Source organism: Agelaius phoeniceus, chromosome 13 (assembly GCF_051311805.1).
Source record: "Agelaius phoeniceus isolate bAgePho1 chromosome 13, bAgePho1.hap1, whole genome shotgun sequence".
In the NCBI taxonomy this organism is placed as follows: domain Eukaryota; kingdom Metazoa; phylum Chordata; class Aves; order Passeriformes; family Icteridae; genus Agelaius; species Agelaius phoeniceus.
This window is the reverse complement of record NC_135277.1, coordinates 18966406-18983483: the sequence shown is the minus strand read 5'-3', so window position 1 is coordinate 18983483 and position 17078 is coordinate 18966406. Positions and strand designations below refer to the sequence as shown.

Below are 17078 nucleotides of genomic sequence, written 5' to 3'. Positions count from 1 at the left end.
GCTCTGGCCCCAGCCTCCCTCTTCTCCCCCACGGGACATGGATGGAACACAAAGGCAACCCACTGTACTTGGGTGCAGCTCTCCCAGAGGGACCACAGTGCCAGGGAACAGGCCAGTCCTTCTCGCTTTATTGCACTCGAGAGCACCCAGTCCCAACGCAGCCGCGTTATGCACATCGGTATCTTACAGTCACCCAAGGACAAAGGACCTGGAGCCCAGAGCACACCACGCCCCCAGCCCAGCCCCTTCCCTCCATCAGGCTGCACTGAGCCACTGCTTGGGACCCCATCCTGCAGCGTGCTGGCACCCAGCACCCTCCTGCAACGCCCTGAGGAAGGGGATGCTCTGCAGGGTGATGGAGCAGACAGCTCCTGTGCATGTCCATCACTGCCTCGAGCCAGGGGCAGCAGGATTTGGAGTGGGTACTGCCAGCTGCCACAGGAGTCCAGCATGTGATGGGGTCCAGGGGTGATGCTGAGCACCAGATTGTGCTGTGGGGCTAGGGCATACAGGGTCTATGTATGGCAGGGGGCAAGGAGCAGCAATTCCTGTGGGACAGACACCCCCACGTACCAAGGCAGAGCCTGGTATGGAGGGGAAGTCGCCCCTTTGCCCTGCTCCCTGGTATCCCGTGTGAGGTAGAGCATCCTTACCATAGCACCAGCCACCATCCAGAGCAGCACAGCCACCCTCAGCAGCCACCCAGCAACAGGGTGGGAGACTTCCCTGGGAAGCAGGGGAGGGCAGGGGTGCAAAATCCCATCCCTATGCAGCTCCTGGTACCAGTGGCAAACACTCTGCCCTGGAACCAGCCAACACCCCAGAGCCCCACACCACAGCAGAGGAGCCCTGCAGCAACTGCTGGAACCCTCTGCAGGGAAAAGGGTGTGCCAGGGCACTGGGGACTGCCTGGGCACTGGTGGGGTTCTCATCCTTGACAGCACTGGCAAGGCTTGGCCCGGTCACTTTATGGGGACACAGAGAGGGACATGAGGTGCTGGGAACCACAAGGGTGTCCAGGACTCACAGTTTGCCGGGGAGCCAGGCAAGGACATTCTCCCTTGAGCCTGCAAAGCTCGAGGGAGAAGCTCTGCCCCTGCCTTAAGGAAGGCCTGTGGAAAGTTGAGAAAGGAAAGCGAGTCCGAGCGTGGAGAGGCACACGGTCCCACAGGCTCCAGCAGCAGCTCCTGTAGAGAGGTACTGGGCAGGTGGCCTGTGCCTCACAGCCCCCGTGGCCCAGCCCAGCCACTCACAATTAGCACACACCACACAATGCAAGCGCTGCGGGCCGGGCAGGAGCCCCACGGAGAAGGCCACTGCCAGGGCCTCCCTTCCCACACTGGTCACGTGCTGGGCCCAGGCTGGGGGCCAGAGCAGGAATCTCAGCTGCAGCAGCTCTGACTACTGTGGGCAGCCAGCTCTGTTGCTCTCTCCTGACCTGGGTTTGCAGGCTGTTGAGGCCTCCCCTGTTTCTGCAGCTCTCCGGGAGCTCTTGGGGCTCACAGAAGCCTTGCGGGTGCTCTGAGGACTTGTCAGCACCTTCTTCTGGAGCTGGGGGCTGGACTGGGCAGACTTCCTGCCCAGGCAGGGGCTCTTGGAGCCCTTGGGCTTGGCTGGCTCCAGCATCTTCAGGCCCAGGATGTTGCAGTAGTGATTGCACTTGTGAGCGGCCGGGAACTGCTCCAGCAGGGAGGGAAAGCAGCTCTCCTTCAGCCCCTGGTACCTGCCAACACAGCTATCCTCAGCTCCTGCCTTGCACCAGGAGATGTCCCACCAGGGCTGCGAGGATAGGATGGAGCCTGACCATGGTTACCACCATGGCAGAGCTGGGGACAGCCAGGGCCACCCTGCTCCAGAGCTGGAAGTCACTCACCCTTTCAGGTTGGTAGCGATCCGCACGTTGGTCAACTTCCAGCCCACTCCTGTAATTTAAGAGGACAACCAGTCTCTGTCCAGAGAAGGACAGCCACCAGTACCAAGGGCAGGTCATTGCCCTGGGTAGAGGGTTCCATGGCATGGGGTGGGAGAGAGGCAGGAGGGCAAGCCCCTCCTGGGGCTTTTCTTTCTTTCCAGGCTGGAGGGGGGTGATGGGCCATGGGCACCACACAGGAGATCCCCTTACCTTCCATGTCAGTCACGAGGATGTTTCCATTTGTCCACTGGTAAACCCAATGCTGGAAGGTGCAGCATTTGAGCACAATCTCCGAGGTGCCTCGTGCCACCAAGCTGCCATCTCTCTCAGTGACACAGTACTGCTCACAGGGCCTGCCAAGGTCCTCCTCCATCGTGGCATAAGGGATGTTGTTGGCCGGACGATAAATCAGGTACAGAGGAATTATCCTGTGTGGGAGTTCACAGACAATGTCAGCATGGTGAGCTCTCCCTCCTCTGCAAGTGGAGATTCACACCACTGTCTGCAACCCTGGTTTTTGCCTTCCTCCCAGTATCCCTTCCATTTGTGGGAGTAGAGTGCACTGCCTTTGGGATGCCCCAACACCCACAGGGAGGCTTCCCACCGTCCCCTGCAATGCTTTGCCAGGGCATCGAGCCAGTGGAGCTGCAGCACATCACTTACTCAGGCACTGCTCCAAAATCAGGGACTGCTCGTGCCTCAGCAGCAAAGATCTTGCAGTACTCACGACTGGAGTTTTGGACTTTACATTCCTGGAAATGCAAACAGAAGAGTCAAGAACCTGTTCCATCATGCACGACTGCCTCCTGGGACCACTGCCAATTGTTTCCCTCTCCTGGTGGTCAAAGGGTGATGGGAAAGTCCTGAGCAACTCCACATTGCTCAGATGGAAGAGCTGAAGCTAAGAATGGCAAGGACATGTCCAGCCCCCTGGCTAGACCACCCCAGAGCATTCCAAAAGTGGAAGGAAATAGCAAAAATGGACACAGAGCTGGGGACTGTCTGGGGACCAACTCACACACAGGTGGGGAGGGTGGGAGGGAGAAAGGTGGATGATGGCCCACAAGGGGATGCCCACCTGGATGGTGATATCATAGTTCTTCTCGACGAGGCTGTTCTCATTCTTGGTCCCAAAGACGATGAAGTTGTGCACTTTGATGACGCAGGTGTGGCCGGACTCGAAGACCGGCTCCAGGCCGTAAATGGCCCTGGCACGGCACGCCTTGCGCAGGAAACCAGCACCAACCTCCAGGTCCTCACTCACCACGCGCCCGAAGAGCTTATCCCCCCAATAGCCTGCATCAGCCAAACCCTTGGCAAACACCATGGGTGTCATCTCGATCTCCTCTCCAACTGGTGGGAGGAAGAGCTGGTGAGGAGGGGACAACATGGGCACGTCCTGCTGCTGCCCCAGAGCTGCCTGCCCCATTCAGCAAGGGGCAGAGTCACAGCTCATCACGTGGCCCTTACCTTCAATCTCTTCCCGCAGGATAAATCCTGACAACACTAGGGGAGACAGAAAGCAAAGAGGTGTCAAAGTCCTGCCATGATCCCACCTTGCCCCATGCACTTGCACAGCTAGGGATGGCAGGCAGGATGGTGGGAATCAGCTGGCACGCAGAGGCAGAAGCACCTCACAGAGGTGGTGTTACACAATGTGCCAAGGCTCCCTCACTGCAGCCTGGCACCAAGCCTTCTCTGCAGTTGGCTACACCACCCCACGGCACACCCAGGAAGCTGTGAGAGGCTGCTGAGGGCTCCTCACCTTCTGGGCTGAGCAGGAAATCTGTGGAGTCGGTGCCGTACTCGTTGCTGATCACACACCGATAGACTCCGCAGTCCTTCTGGGATGCCTGCACAACAGCCAAAGCTGCCTGGCCCTCATCACCAGCACTGGAAAAGAAATGGAGCATGGCCACATCCCCGTGTGGTGGTGGGGCCACACAGGAGCCCTGTGACAGGCACTGTGGGTGGGCAACATCCTGCCCTTGGGGGCATGGAAGAAGGCTACAAACAAAGCCATCCCAAGGGCAGCCCAGCTGCTCCCCCAGCATGTCACAGCACCAGGAGTCCTGCCCTGTGGTTTGGACTAACAGAGATGCTTATCCTCCAGACAAGCCCTGCAAAATCTGGCCAGGATTGAGCTACAGACTGATAAAGATACTTGTGCCTGAGTGAGGCTGGGTCAGGGCTTCACAGAGAGAAGAGGTGGGACCTTCATCCTGAGATCCACTGGCTGAGCAGGCTCTGCTCTGGTTTGCTGGAAAGCAATGGCCACTCTTTCCCATCTGCCCCAGGTCAAATATCTGCCCCAGGAGACAATTTCTACCCCAGAATCACCTAACTTACCATCTACTCATGCCACCAATGGCATCAGGCAAACCCTAACTGATGTGGATGATGTTCCTACACAAATCCTCTGGGCTTGAGAACAAGTTGCTCTTCATAGTAGACCCAAAGGATACAACCAGCCACCCAGCTGTCTGAATATGCACTATCAATATATGAACTATCCCTGTGCAAGGGCAGTGCCAAGGGATAGAGAGGGCACAGCCAGAGCTGCTTTTTCCCAGTAGTGGTTGCATGGAAGACCATCCCAGCTCTGCTGGGAGGCTGCCACCCTCACGTGGATCCTTTGGGGCCCCAGTTTTGCAGTTCACATCCAGCTCTTGATTTTTGTGATGGGCATAACACCTTTTCTGCCCTCCCCAAGGTTTGGGTACCCAAAGCAGACACTCCAGATGGAGCATCAATAAGATAAATTTGTCAGCAACTCCCCATTTGGGCAATCCTTCCCTCCGTGGGCACTGATATGATGAAGTGCACAATGCACTGTGCCATGCACTGAGCTTCCCATGCTCCTTAGCAAGAGTGACACCTTCAACCCAGCAGGGCAAGGAGCAGGATGTGACAGGTGACAATGTGGAAATGACAGGTTACCTCCTTTGGGCTTCAGCTACAGGGATCTCGTCTTTGTACCACGTCAGCTTGGAATCACTCAATATATTGAAGAACTGACACCAAAGTTTCAGGTTTCCTGATGCATCAGAGAATTGTTCTGCTCTGATCTTACGGACCACCTGTGGAGCTAAGGGTGCAAAAAGATGGGTGGTGAGACAGAGTGCTGGCTGCAGCTCTGGGGACAGCCAGCCTACACCCACACTGCTGCTCAGGGCTTTGGGCATCACGTGTATGTCAGCACGTGTAACTCTGCCCTCCCAGGGAAGGTCTCAGAGCTCCACTGGGATAAAGAGATGGGATACAAGTGGTACAAATTTGCTCAACACTGCAGCAATACCCAGTGAGGCCTGGCCAGAGGAAAGGCAGAAAACCACTATGGAATATTGGAGGAAACATTTATCTACTGAAGTAGGGATTTATCACGGTTACCCTTACTTTGCAAGAGTGCTAATTCCTGTGAAAGTATCACCTGGTTCCTTCAACCCCAGGATTTTTTAATTCAATGCCACAAGGAATCAAATTAGCATTGACCACAGACGTGGAAGAGGAGTGTGTGCCCTGTGATGCCCACTGAATCACGGAATCACAGTTTGGGTTTGAAGGGACTTTAAAGACCACTTCTTGCCATGAGGAAGGACATTTTCCACTCAACCAGGTAGCTCAGGATCCCCAGCCAGCATCAGGCTTGATGAGGCCCAGAAAACAGAGAACAAAACCAAGAGTATTCTATGATCCCTGGGGCTGGAAAGGCCCAGGCTGTAAGAGACAGCTGCCAGTGTCAGAACTGCTGCCTCTTGCATTCCTCATCCCTCCCTGCACTGGGATAGAAGTCTTGGGGGAGACTTTTGGCTTTCACACAGCCAAAGGCTGATGCTGAAAACCCTACAAATGTACAAAACTCATGTGGCACCAACTGACTATTACTGGCTCCCTTTGCAGGCAATAAGGGAATGAGCTTCATAGGGATTCTGCTTCCCTCACCTTTAAATGGGTTATTAGTACTCTGGGACTCTGCTGGCTGTGCTTCTGGCTTAGCATCTCCAGGGACCTCTTTGTCACCAGAGGTGTCACCTGCAGGCTCCTCGTACAGCTTAGGAACCTCCAAGGTGGCCATCTTCCTCGTGAGGGTTGGAGAGCACTGCTCTGAGGGAGAGGATGGAGCTGGGGCAGGAGAATGCAACAGGGATGCATTCTTCCTGGACTGCCGTGGTGAAACAGTCGGACTTCTTGTGTGGCCCAGGTTCTCTGGGGCTGCTTCCTCTTCCACCCCCACCTGTTTGGGTTTTGGCAGGTATATTTTGCGCCGGGCCCCCAAAGCGAGCTCTTCTGGTGTGGCACAAGGTAGCACTGCCAGAGGGTCAGCAGGGCTCTCTTCAGAGCTCACTGGAGGCAAATCAGAAAGATGAGGAGCCACTCCTGCTGTGGGCATGCTGCCCACCACGATGGAGGGCACTGAGAGCGGGGGCGGCCCCTCGGCCTCAGGAGCCGCCCAGGTGCGTCTCTTTGGAGGCACAGGCCTGCAAGCCAGCATCTCCTGGCTGGTAACAAACTCCTCATTAATCATTCCTGTGATCCGTCTGGATGTCCTGGGGGTCAGAGGCAAGTTCTCTGCTGTCTGGAAGAGCTGGTTGTTTTGTACTTTTTCCAAAACTTTCCTTGAGGTGCGAGGGCTAAGGCCAGCAATGCCTATCTCTGGGATCATGCCTTCCCCTGCATTCGGCTGCTCCGTGTCCCCAGAGTCAGTGTCCCCTTTTGTGGCATCCTTACTGCTATCTGACATTTTTAGAAGTAACAGGAGGTAGTTTTTTAAGGAGGAAACCAGGTTTTTGTGCTGCATTTTCTCCTCCACAGACATCTCCTGAGATCTCTCGGAGCCGGGCAGGACCAGCGGTACCTGTGGCTGAACCTCAGAGACTCCTTCCCAAGTCCCTGAAGATGCTGCTGGTTCCTGGCATGGAGCTGTGGCTGTCAGAAGTCCTCCCTCCTTCCCCTGAGGTCCCATGGGCACTGGCTTGGCATTCTCATCCTCTGAAGTGATAGCTGAAAACGTCTCTCGTGGGGCAGATCCACCTGTCGTGATTTCCGCTTCTCCTCTCGCAGGAGGCAGCAGCTGGGCTCCAGATGGGACCTCTCCTGCAGTGGCCTCCATCCCTGGGCTTCTGTGAGATGCCAGCAGTGCCTCCTGAGCCCCTGATGGCCTCACTGCAGGAGCAGGAAGCGGCTCTTCCTTGGCAAGAGGAACTGAAGCAGGAGCTGCCGTTTCATTTTGGGTGTTCTGATGGCCCAAAGGTGTCCCTGCTGCCTCCCTGTGCACAGCCCCAAGACATGGCTCTGCTGCTTCACTCCCTCCTGTCCTCACACCAGGATGGCTCCCAGACACCTCTGCTCCTGCCTCTTTGCTCTTCCCATCCTTGACTGTCTGACATGGGATTTGTTCAAGAGGAGTGTTTTCTCCAGGTTCCAGAGGAGTCAAATTTTTTAGCAATGACTCTTCCCCACCTTGGCTTTTGTTTTCTTGATTTAACAGTCCTTGCTGAGTCTCTCTGTCCTCAAGAGCATGGGAATGTCTTCCTGCCTGTTTCCTGGGGGGTGGGTGCTCCTTGCCAGACTGTACATGGTCTGGAGAACGTGCTGGTGGCTTTGGTGGCTCCTGAGGCCTAAACCGAGGATTTGTCCTTTTCACAGCCCCCCTGGTTTCCTGGCAAGCAGGCACCTCTTTCCTGACCTCCTCTAGCTTACTGGCTTGCTGACTGGTCTCTTTGGTTGGACTGGACACTGGATGCTTTAGGTCACCAGGAGACTGTCCAACTCTTGCTGCAACCTAGTTAAAAAAAAAAAAAGGAAGGAAATTAGCATCATGTTACTGCCTGGGTCTGTGCACTTGTATTTGTGGGCCACCTGTACCATACAGCACTGCCCAACTTCTTGAATCATGGGAATTACCCTGATACCAGTGTTACTCTGTCATCCAGGGTCTTCTGGTTTCACCATCATCCCACAGGAGTAGGTCCCACCTGTCAGGCTGTACAAAATGTTTCTTCTTTTAATCAGCTCCAGCCCTTCTGCCTTTCAATACCCTTGCTGTGCACAGAGGCAAGAGATCTGCCTTTCTAAATCATTCAGTGGCTTTTAATCCAACCTCCTCTGACTCTGTGCCTTCCCAAAGAGTGAAACTTTCCCATTTTTACCAGCCACTGCTGACACCTTGCATAATTCCCTTGCTGTTTCTGCAGACTGAGTGCTCCCCTATGTGCACTGTGAGATGGGGCAGCTGGCATGTCACACTCTATGAGGATGAGGCTGCCCAAATGATTTATAGGGAAACCATACACCCTGACGTTATCAGCACTATTCAACCATTCTGTTTCTCTGACATTTGGGAAGCTCAAATGTTTCCGAGCGCAGCTGCACGCAGCAGACGTGTCAGCGAGCTGCCTGCTGGGATGGCCAAGCTTTATCCTGAGGAGAACTGCCCAAATCCTCCAGCCAAGGAGCACAGTCTATTTTTGTAGGAGAGGCAGTGATACCATGGTGCATGCTCTGCCAGGCTGATGCTCTGGGAGCATCACCAGGACAATGGCACAGGGACAGGGCATGCCCACAAGGGGACCCTGTCACCATCATACTTTCTGAAAAATCCTCCTTGCCCAGGATTTCTCTCCTGGGAAGCTGAGAAGCCTCAGAGAAAAAGGAAAACAATATTATCTCATTGCTTCTCCTGTGTTTTGCTGCTTTGGAATGTGGTTGGAGATTGTTTATCCAACATGTGAATTGTTTTTACTTAATGACCAATCAGGGTCACACTGTGTTGGGGCTCTGGAGAGAGTCACAGGTTTTTCATTAGTATCTTGTTAAGCCTTCTGTCTGTATTCTTTCTCTATTCTTTAGTATAGATTTAGTATAGCATAATATAATATAATATAATATAATATAATATAATATAATATAATATAATATAATATAATATAATATAATATAATATAATAGCCTTCTAAGAACATGGAGTCAGATTCATCATTTCCTTCCCTCGTCTGGGGACCCCAAAAATACCACAGGACCCCCCTCCACTCTGGAGGATCTGCTGCTAAGGATTTTCTCCTGAGGTTCCTGACTTGAGTGTTAAGCCCCCCTAAATGAACACCATGGGAAAGAAAGGCTGTGGCACTTAGATCTCTATTTTGTGCTACTTTTGCTTCATTTGGTAGCTTGGGGAAAAGAGGAAAGGTAGCACCATTCCCTCAGCAAGCCCCTTCCCAAGCAAATGAACAGAATGGTTTGGGTTGGATGGGATCTCAAAGCCCATCTCATTCCACCCCCTGCCATGGGCAGGGACACCTTCCACTACCCCAGGATGCTCCAAGCCCTGTCCAACCTGGCCTGGAACACTTCCAGGGATGGGGCAGCCACAGCCTCTCTGGGCAACCTGTGCCAGGGCCTCACAACCCTCTCAGCCAAGAATTTCTTCTCCATATCCCATCTGACCCTGCCCTCTGACAGTAGAAAGCCATTCCTCTGTGTCCTGCTACTCCATGCCCTTTTTCAAAGTCCTTCTCTAATTGTTAGGGCATGAGTATTGAAGGGTGGAGGAAGCATCATTAGAAGCTGCTCCTACACATAAAATTCGAGAAATATAATCAAATCATCAGTTTAAAATTTAGGCAAGAGTGATTACCATTCAAAACTAGTTTCTTCTCTGCTCTTGTAGAGGATGATGTTCAGAGCCTGGGTACACTCTGGCATTTTGCTACAGATAAATCCAGCTCAGAAGAGAATTCCTGAGCATAAGGCCCAGTTATGTCCCAAGGCTAGGAAAACACTCACCTATGACCCTTCTTTTTTAAGAATAAAAAAGAAATAGACAAGTAACCCCTGTCCTGAGGAGTGAAAATATCCTGAAACATGCCTGGAATCTGCCTTAAAGGCTTTAAACCAGCTTATTTGCTCTCACAAAAGCTTGAGGACTTTCCCCAGCAGCACCAACAAGCTGAAGCATTCAAATTCAAATCAGAAGCATTTCCTTTTGTCTCCTCAAAGGCACACCAGCTGACAAGTCACAGTTTTCCCTCTGTGAGTGGGGCTTTTAAAAAGAAAAAAATCTTGATGCACGTCAAAGCTCAGGGATGACAGCCCAAGCCTGCTGCACACCAGCATTTTTCCATTTTTTTTTGAGAGCTAGAGCTGTTAAAATGAGCACAGAGGGGAGAAAAAAATAGCTTTGCCATGGGCTGGTCTGAACAGCAATAATTTCTGCAGCAGTATGTGATACTGGTGGGTCAGGATGAAGATGAGTTCACAGCACTGTGCAGCAGCAAGGCCAGAAACCAGGTGTGCACTGCATAACACAGCAAGTTCTTACCAGCAAAGCTGCACCCACCAATGGCTAAAACAATTTAAGAGAGAAAGAAGGGATTTTTGTTTCCACTGGAGCACCCATCAGTCCCTTATGCATTGTGGATTTTTCCACATTCTGAAATACATGCATTACCTACCAAGTGAGAGGTGCTGCACCCAGAGCCTTGTCTTTGCTGAACGTGTGCACCTACCACAGCCCAAACTCCAGATCCTGACAGCACCTGCAAACTGGACTCAGAGAATCCTTTATGATTGAAGGGGTCATTAAAGAAAAATGGGGGGAAATTAGTCCAGTAGCTTCTAGTCTAATATTTTCATGGTAAATACTTCAGGTTAAGTGACAAAAATAGCAGCTGACTAAGAGGTGCTCTGAGGGTCAGAAGCAGGTGCTGTGCCCTAGCACTTCATCACCACGAGTCTCCCAACAGAGTTTTCCCAACAGGGATGGGTGAAAAAAATAGTCCAGACCTACTGTATACACGTTGCACTGTAAACAGAACTCGAGGCCCTGAGGGTGCAGCTCACAGGGTACCTCATCTGCACGGGGGCTCCTTAACTAAAGCTCCCTTGTTAAACTGAGCAGATGCCATCACAAGGCATTCACTGCCAGCTATAAATACCCATTCAGTGCTCCCTGCCGACCTGATCTGAAAACATTCCGCATGAGGTCAGCCTGCTGATTAAACCGGAGAGCCCCAGGCCACCGGGACCAGCTGCTCGAATGGCCCCGACTTACATCTCTCACCACCTCAGCTGACATTTGCTTGGAGATGGGGTGGAAGCTCTGCTGGCTGGGCTCACAAAATCCAAAGAGCCCTTCTGGGTGCTTTCACCAGTGGAGACCTGCAGAGCCTCGGCAGCAGATCCCGTGGTGTACATGGAGCCTCCCAGGCCCAGTGCCACAACACAAATGCACAGCACAGATATTTTCTTGTTGCCACCCCTGCGTTGGCTGCTGTCTCTCCTAGTTACCTCTTTGTTTCCCTCCAACTTCTGTTCTGGCTGCTGGCCTCTCTGGCCCTCCAACACCTCAGAGGGCAGTGGAGCATCCTCTGTCTGTCTGCTGGCTGCCACAGGCTGCAGGGGAGCCTGACTCCCGGCCTCGTCCTTGGCTCCCACCTCCTCCTTCCCTGCTGCTGGCTTCACTTGCTTATCAAAATACATGTCCTTTAAAGAGAAGTACATGTCATCATTAGGTTTAATGTCCTGTTTCACAGCTTTCCCAGGCTCTTTGAGTTTTGGACTGGTTTCCACTTCTTGATCGCTTGCTGCTCGTAAACGCGCATTCCTGCGTAAGGGGACAGGAGGAGCAAACCTGGGATTTGAAGACTGATTGGCCCTGTCTCTCCCACTTTCTTCTCGCTTAGAAACCTCCTGCTTTGGTGCTGAAGGAGCCTCCACCTTCTTTTTCTTTTTAGCTGCAGAGTCTTTCGCCCCTGGCTTGGTTGCCAAGTCCTCCACTGTCTCATAGATGTATGTGAGAAAGTTGTTCCCATTCTCCTCCCCACTTTCCAAAGTGGCATCTCCATTGGTGGTCACCTCTGCTTTCAGAGGTGCCACCAGTTTGTTTGGGAAGCCTGGCACTGCACTGAGTGGCTGCTCCTTTGTCTCAGCAATATCCTTGTGTAACCTGGACTGTGAATCTGCCACGTGCACTTTTGCTGTGTCTTCCTTCTCCCATGAAGAGTCTCCTGACCGGAGGTTCTGATCTCGAGCCAGCCTCCGCTTCCTCTGGAGCCGTTCAGGGCTCATTCCTTGCAACTTCTCCACCTCCACATTTTCTTTTCCTCGTTTCTTGCCTTGTTCTATTTCTTGCATCTTTTCTTCAGCCTTTCTCTTGATTTTGTCAAACCACTTCTGATGGATTTTGAACTCCGTCATGGTTCCCACTTCCAGCACACCGGAGCAGGACACGATGCCTTTGTTATTTCTAGCTGAGGCCTGGTAAATGCCTGCATCCTCTTCTCGGCACCTGGAAATCAAAAGCTGTGTGTGAGACCTACCCATCCTCCTCAGGATGCCCGCTGGACTCACAGGCATGCATGTTCTCCTACTTCTTGCTCCACAGAGTCCAGAAGATGTGGCCCATGAGGTGCCCACAGGACATCTGGAGGCCTTGGGTTGGCCTCCCACCCTGGCTCTGCCTGCTCTCCACATTAACAAACAAGCAAGTTTTATGATAAATTTCTTCTAGCTCCACCCTGGGCTGTAACTCTAGTATGTGGGGAGAACAGGCAGCACCAGGCTTCCCAACTCTTCTTGGTCAGAGTCCTCTGCAGGATCTTTTCCTCTCAGCTCTACACAGCCCACAAGACATTCCTATTCTTCCTCTACCCTACCATATTACCAAAGTCTTCCCACCCTGTGTCACAGGCACCACAAGCACCTGCCTGCATCCCTATTGTCACCCCTTGAGGACACCTGACCCACAGAGATCCCTGCTCCTGGAAGAGGTGAGCCAGTCTCTGATGGACACCTGGAGCACAGCTGGGAGAGCAGAAAAGCTCACACCAGAAGCACAAGAATGGCAGGACTATCAGCAACATTGATATTCTGCATTTTCAGTCAGGCTACACCTGATATCCCAAATCCAGGACTCAAAGTGTGCCTGGCTCTCCAGAAACTCAATTCCCTGGACCATCATCTTGGAGGCAGATAGTGCTTTCCCCTTGCTCACCTTTGTCATCCCTAATGCTCAGCACTGGAAGGCTCCAGAGAGAGGAGCTCCTTCTTCCCTTCCTCTTGCTTCCAGCATGGCAGCTATCCCTGGATGCAGTAATGGATCTCATACTGGTGTGAGACTGGGGAGCCACAGCTGGAGGGGAAGGGCCAGCTCTGAACTCAAAGTGGGGAGCAGAAGGGGCCAGCCAAGTGGTGGTGGGGCTATCACTGTTGACAGCTTATCCAGCCACTGAGAACACACTCAGAGCTGCCATCATCAGCAAACCCAGGCACTCTGCAGCTTCTTTACTCACTTGTAGAGCTGCAGGGTGTGGCGGTTTCCATGACGGAATATCTCGTACTTGGGTAAGCCACAGTAGCGATCCATCTCCTCATCATCCTTGTACCACGTCACCTCGGGCTGTGGGTACCCTGGGGAGGACAGGGAAGGGACATCAGAGAGTGAAACATTCCACACAGCAGCACAGACAGCGTGGTATCAGCAGCAGCACACCAGGACAGATGCTATTCTGGGCTCACCACGTTCCTAAATGGCACAACAGAAACAGTGGAAACTTAATGGGCTTATCTCAGACTTTTATCACTCCTAGGAATAGGGCTATTTTTGAGAAAAAAATCCCAGCACTTCATTCCTGAACAGAGGGAGTGGATCACACGCTCGTCTCCTGTAACACTGGCTGGGAGAAGGTGAGCATGCCGTCACTTTGATGTGACCAGGGATGTTCTGACCAGGCCAAGGCTATGCTTGGAGAACAGGCCCCTTCATGGAGCTCACAGCATTTTGCACAGTGTCACAGCCTGTAAGCTGATCTGAAACTTTCCACTGAACAGAAACAACCTTGATTGCATCACAGTCAGCTCAGTGTCCTACAAATGTCACTTGACAACAGATGTCACCTGCCTTTTCAGTAGAATGACATCATGATGTGTGTGACTGGCTGGCTGGCAGGCTGGCTGGGCACACAGCCACGTTCTCTGCCACTTGCAGAGGTGTTGGATCAGCATGTGAGCCCCATATGGACCAGTGCTAGCCACAGCCCTCACTGCTCACTGCCAGCAGCCCTAGTTCAGATTCACTGCAGTTTTCATGCAAAGACTGCTCAAGCCAGCAGCCAGCAGGGGCTCCTGCACTTCACTCAGGGCTCATCACCCAGCCAAGCTGACCCTCAGGGCATGGGATGAGAGTGTCAATAATCACATCCTGCCATGGGTAAAGGCTATAGGATTGCTCAGGAGCTTATCTGCTGCAAATGTCCCTGCAGGCTTTCTGTGGGGCTGAAGGAAGGAGTCCAGCACTTTCCTTAACTCCACCAGACCCCAAGGATCACCCACAGCACCCCAGAATGTGGCAAGGGTCAGCTCCCATGAACATCCCAGGCATGGGGCTGATGAAGGCTTTCCAGGAATATCCAAAGGGCCCCAACCCAACGGCTCTGGAGTAATGAGAAAGCAGGGACAAGGTGCTCTCTGGATACCACAGGTTTCAAGGCTAACCAGGACCTCAACTGTCCTCCTTGCACCAGCCAAAGATGTTGTCAGCCCATAGCAATGCCTGAGCTCCTGCTCTCCAGAAGATCCTAGTGCAGGACAGAGTCCAGAAGCAGAGACTCATCAGCAGGAATTCACCCAGGCTTTGGCCAATCCAATATGCCTTTGCCCAGAAAAATCTCCTCCAAATCTCCTCCTGCACTGCTTTGGCTCCCCTGTTCCCACCCCTTGCCTGTGGTGGCTCCTCAGTATCCACTGGGACCAGACAGGGCTGGGAAGAGAAGTCTCAGCAGCTTTTCTTTCCAGCCCTCCTCTATGAGAAGCATCGACCCCCATAGCCCAGACACCTCACAGACTGGATTTTACCCTATTGTTCCTTCTTCTCTAAGGTCTCTTACTCTGCACTGCCCCAGCATCCCTGCAGTCTGTACATCTCCCACGTGTTTTGCTGCCTCAATCCCCTCCCACTGCTGCCATCAGCAGCTTTGGCTTTCTGTTGGGTAGTGCCTCATTTCTCCCCTTCTACAGGAAGCCAAGCCATGACTTTCTCCCAACACCCTTCCAGCAAGGCTCTCTGTCCTCCCCCTCTGCCCCACTCTTGTCACAGCCCGTTCCTTGCTGCTGCCCTGACCCCCCAAACCAGTTTCTAGAGACATGCAAAGCCCTCAGGTACTTGTGGTTGAAGAAAATGAGGCCTGAACTGCAAACTGGAGAAAGCTATGAGAGCATTCCAGTGATGGGATCACCAGGGATTGACTGCTGCTTATATTTTTCATAAAATAATTAATATTGGCAGCAGAAGCCTGGGCTGAATGAGCCTGTGGTGAATTCTTTCTGCTCCAGAGATGACCAAAACAATTTCCATACACAAGCTCATACTGTGCCCAGAGCAATCCAACCCTTCCCAAGGGCTGCTCTGCAAGCAAGATCTTCAGAATGCCCCCACAGTCCATGTGGCAGGGAGCTGGCAGGTAGATTTTCCTGACACCCTAAGAAACAGAAATCCCAGCCCTTCATTCTGGGAACTGCCAGCTGATAGTTTCCGAGAAGCTCTGTGATGTCCCCTCCCCTGCCGTGGCCTCCACAGCTGATTTCCATTCCCAGCTGACATCTGCTGGAAAGAGCTGCCATTGGAAAGAGCTGCCATTGGAAAGAGCTGCCATTGGAAAGAGCTGCCATTTCCATCGAGGAAAGGCTTTTCCTCCTGCTAAGCTTCCACTCCCTTTGACCTGTAGCACTCGTGTCCTTGAGGCTGCCTGCTCCCTCTGAGGAGCCATGGCCACAAGAGCTCAGTGCCAGGCCCAGCTCACACTGCACAGTGTCACCGGTGTCACCTGCAGCCCAAGAGAGCTGCAGGCAAGTTCTGGCTGGGTCTGCAGGCTGCAGGCAGGCGGATGCTGAAAGGCTTCCCACCTCCCACGCAGGTCCAGTGGCCCCAGCTGCCTGTCCAAACATCATCCATCCCTTCCCAGGGGCTGTAACCAGAGCCAAGATGGAAAGATGCCTGGGCAGGGCTGAGTCTCCCTGGCACAGGGAGGGGAGCTGTTGCTGATGCTGTTGACATCCATCTTTGGGCTGCTGAGTGAATAAATTCCCCCAGTCCAGGGTGGAGGGGAAGAGGAGTCAGGCATCATTCCCAGCATGGTGCATCCCCTGCAGGCACAGCATCCACAGCTTGCCCAGTGGGATGAGGGTTCCATCCATGGATGGAGGCACCAGATGCCCAGCATGAGACACCCTGACACACTCAGAGATCCACACTCATCCTTCCCAGACCTGCCCCCAGAGCCCTGCAGCTGCAGACACAGTGGGGCTGGGCAGCTCTGGGAGGAGCAGCCACCCAGAGGCTGCACATCCTCAGCATGTGTGTGTGTGCCTGCCAGCAGCACTGCTCCAGCCACCACAGCATCCTGGAGACTTTTCAGAGCAAGGATGTTTCTTTCATGGAGATTGCCAGGTTTAGATCAAACATTCTTTTTCTGAAAACTGTCGAAATCTGAGAAGTCTTCAAAGCTTAGTGACTGTAACCAAAACAGTTCTTAAAATATCTATCCAAAACAGTTCTGAATATATCTATCCAAAATCACCCAGAGAAACTCTATTTCAAGTTGCTTTCTTTTTTTATTTTATTTTTTTGGGGGCAGGAAAGGAGGGGGAGTTAGTCTTCTGAAACTTGGGAAAGTGCTAAGAGTTCAGAACCATTAAACAATATCCACAGTTTCTGCTCTACACAAGCTACATACAGCAGGGGCTACAAAAGTCTTGGGAATACAATTCCTGGTAAGATGTTACCCTTCCTGGCTTCATGGATTTAAACCCCTCCAGCACACAAGGACAAGGAAGCTTCTAGCAATGCTGACAGGAGGGACAGATCCTAAGAGCAGTAGCTCCCCATGCCACTGTGAGCAGTGCTCATTCACCATCCTTCCCTTGTCCTTGGCCCCAAAGCCAAACCTCCTCATCTCCCAGCAGCCTACTCTCTGCTCTCACTATCCCATCCCCAAACCCCTCTCACAGCCCCTGCATGTCTCCTGACATTCTGCATCCAAGCACTTCAGTCTCATCCTTCCAACACTTCCCTCAGGGTCACCACAAATGCAGCAAGTGGAACTCCTTTAACCTGATTAAAAACTGCATCCATAAGCATGTGACTGTCTACTCACCCTACCCAAACTCTCTTCCC

The 17078-nt window shown here is 52.6% G+C and overlaps 1 protein-coding gene across 1 annotated transcript in view; it reads right to left on the bottom strand.

The window, feature by feature from the left end:
- Positions 1 to 150: 150 nt before the first annotated feature.
- Positions 151 to 17078, bottom strand: part of ALPK3 (alpha kinase 3) — a 32747-nt gene continuing 15819 nt past the window's right edge. The window contains exons 3-13 of the mRNA XM_077185575.1: positions 13201 to 13318; positions 11198 to 12197; positions 5855 to 7694; positions 4853 to 5000; positions 3678 to 3805; positions 3383 to 3418; positions 2991 to 3265; positions 2576 to 2664; positions 2123 to 2340; positions 1874 to 1922; positions 151 to 1723 (exon numbers count right to left, since the gene is read on the bottom strand). Of these exons, the coding sequence (XP_077041690.1) occupies positions 1402 to 1723; positions 1874 to 1922; positions 2123 to 2340; positions 2576 to 2664; positions 2991 to 3265; positions 3383 to 3418; positions 3678 to 3805; positions 4853 to 5000; positions 5855 to 7694; positions 11198 to 12197; positions 13201 to 13318 (4223 nt within the window). The 3' untranslated portion in view covers positions 151 to 1401. The remainder of the gene's footprint in view (positions 1724 to 1873; positions 1923 to 2122; positions 2341 to 2575; positions 2665 to 2990; positions 3266 to 3382; positions 3419 to 3677; positions 3806 to 4852; positions 5001 to 5854; positions 7695 to 11197; positions 12198 to 13200; positions 13319 to 17078) is intronic.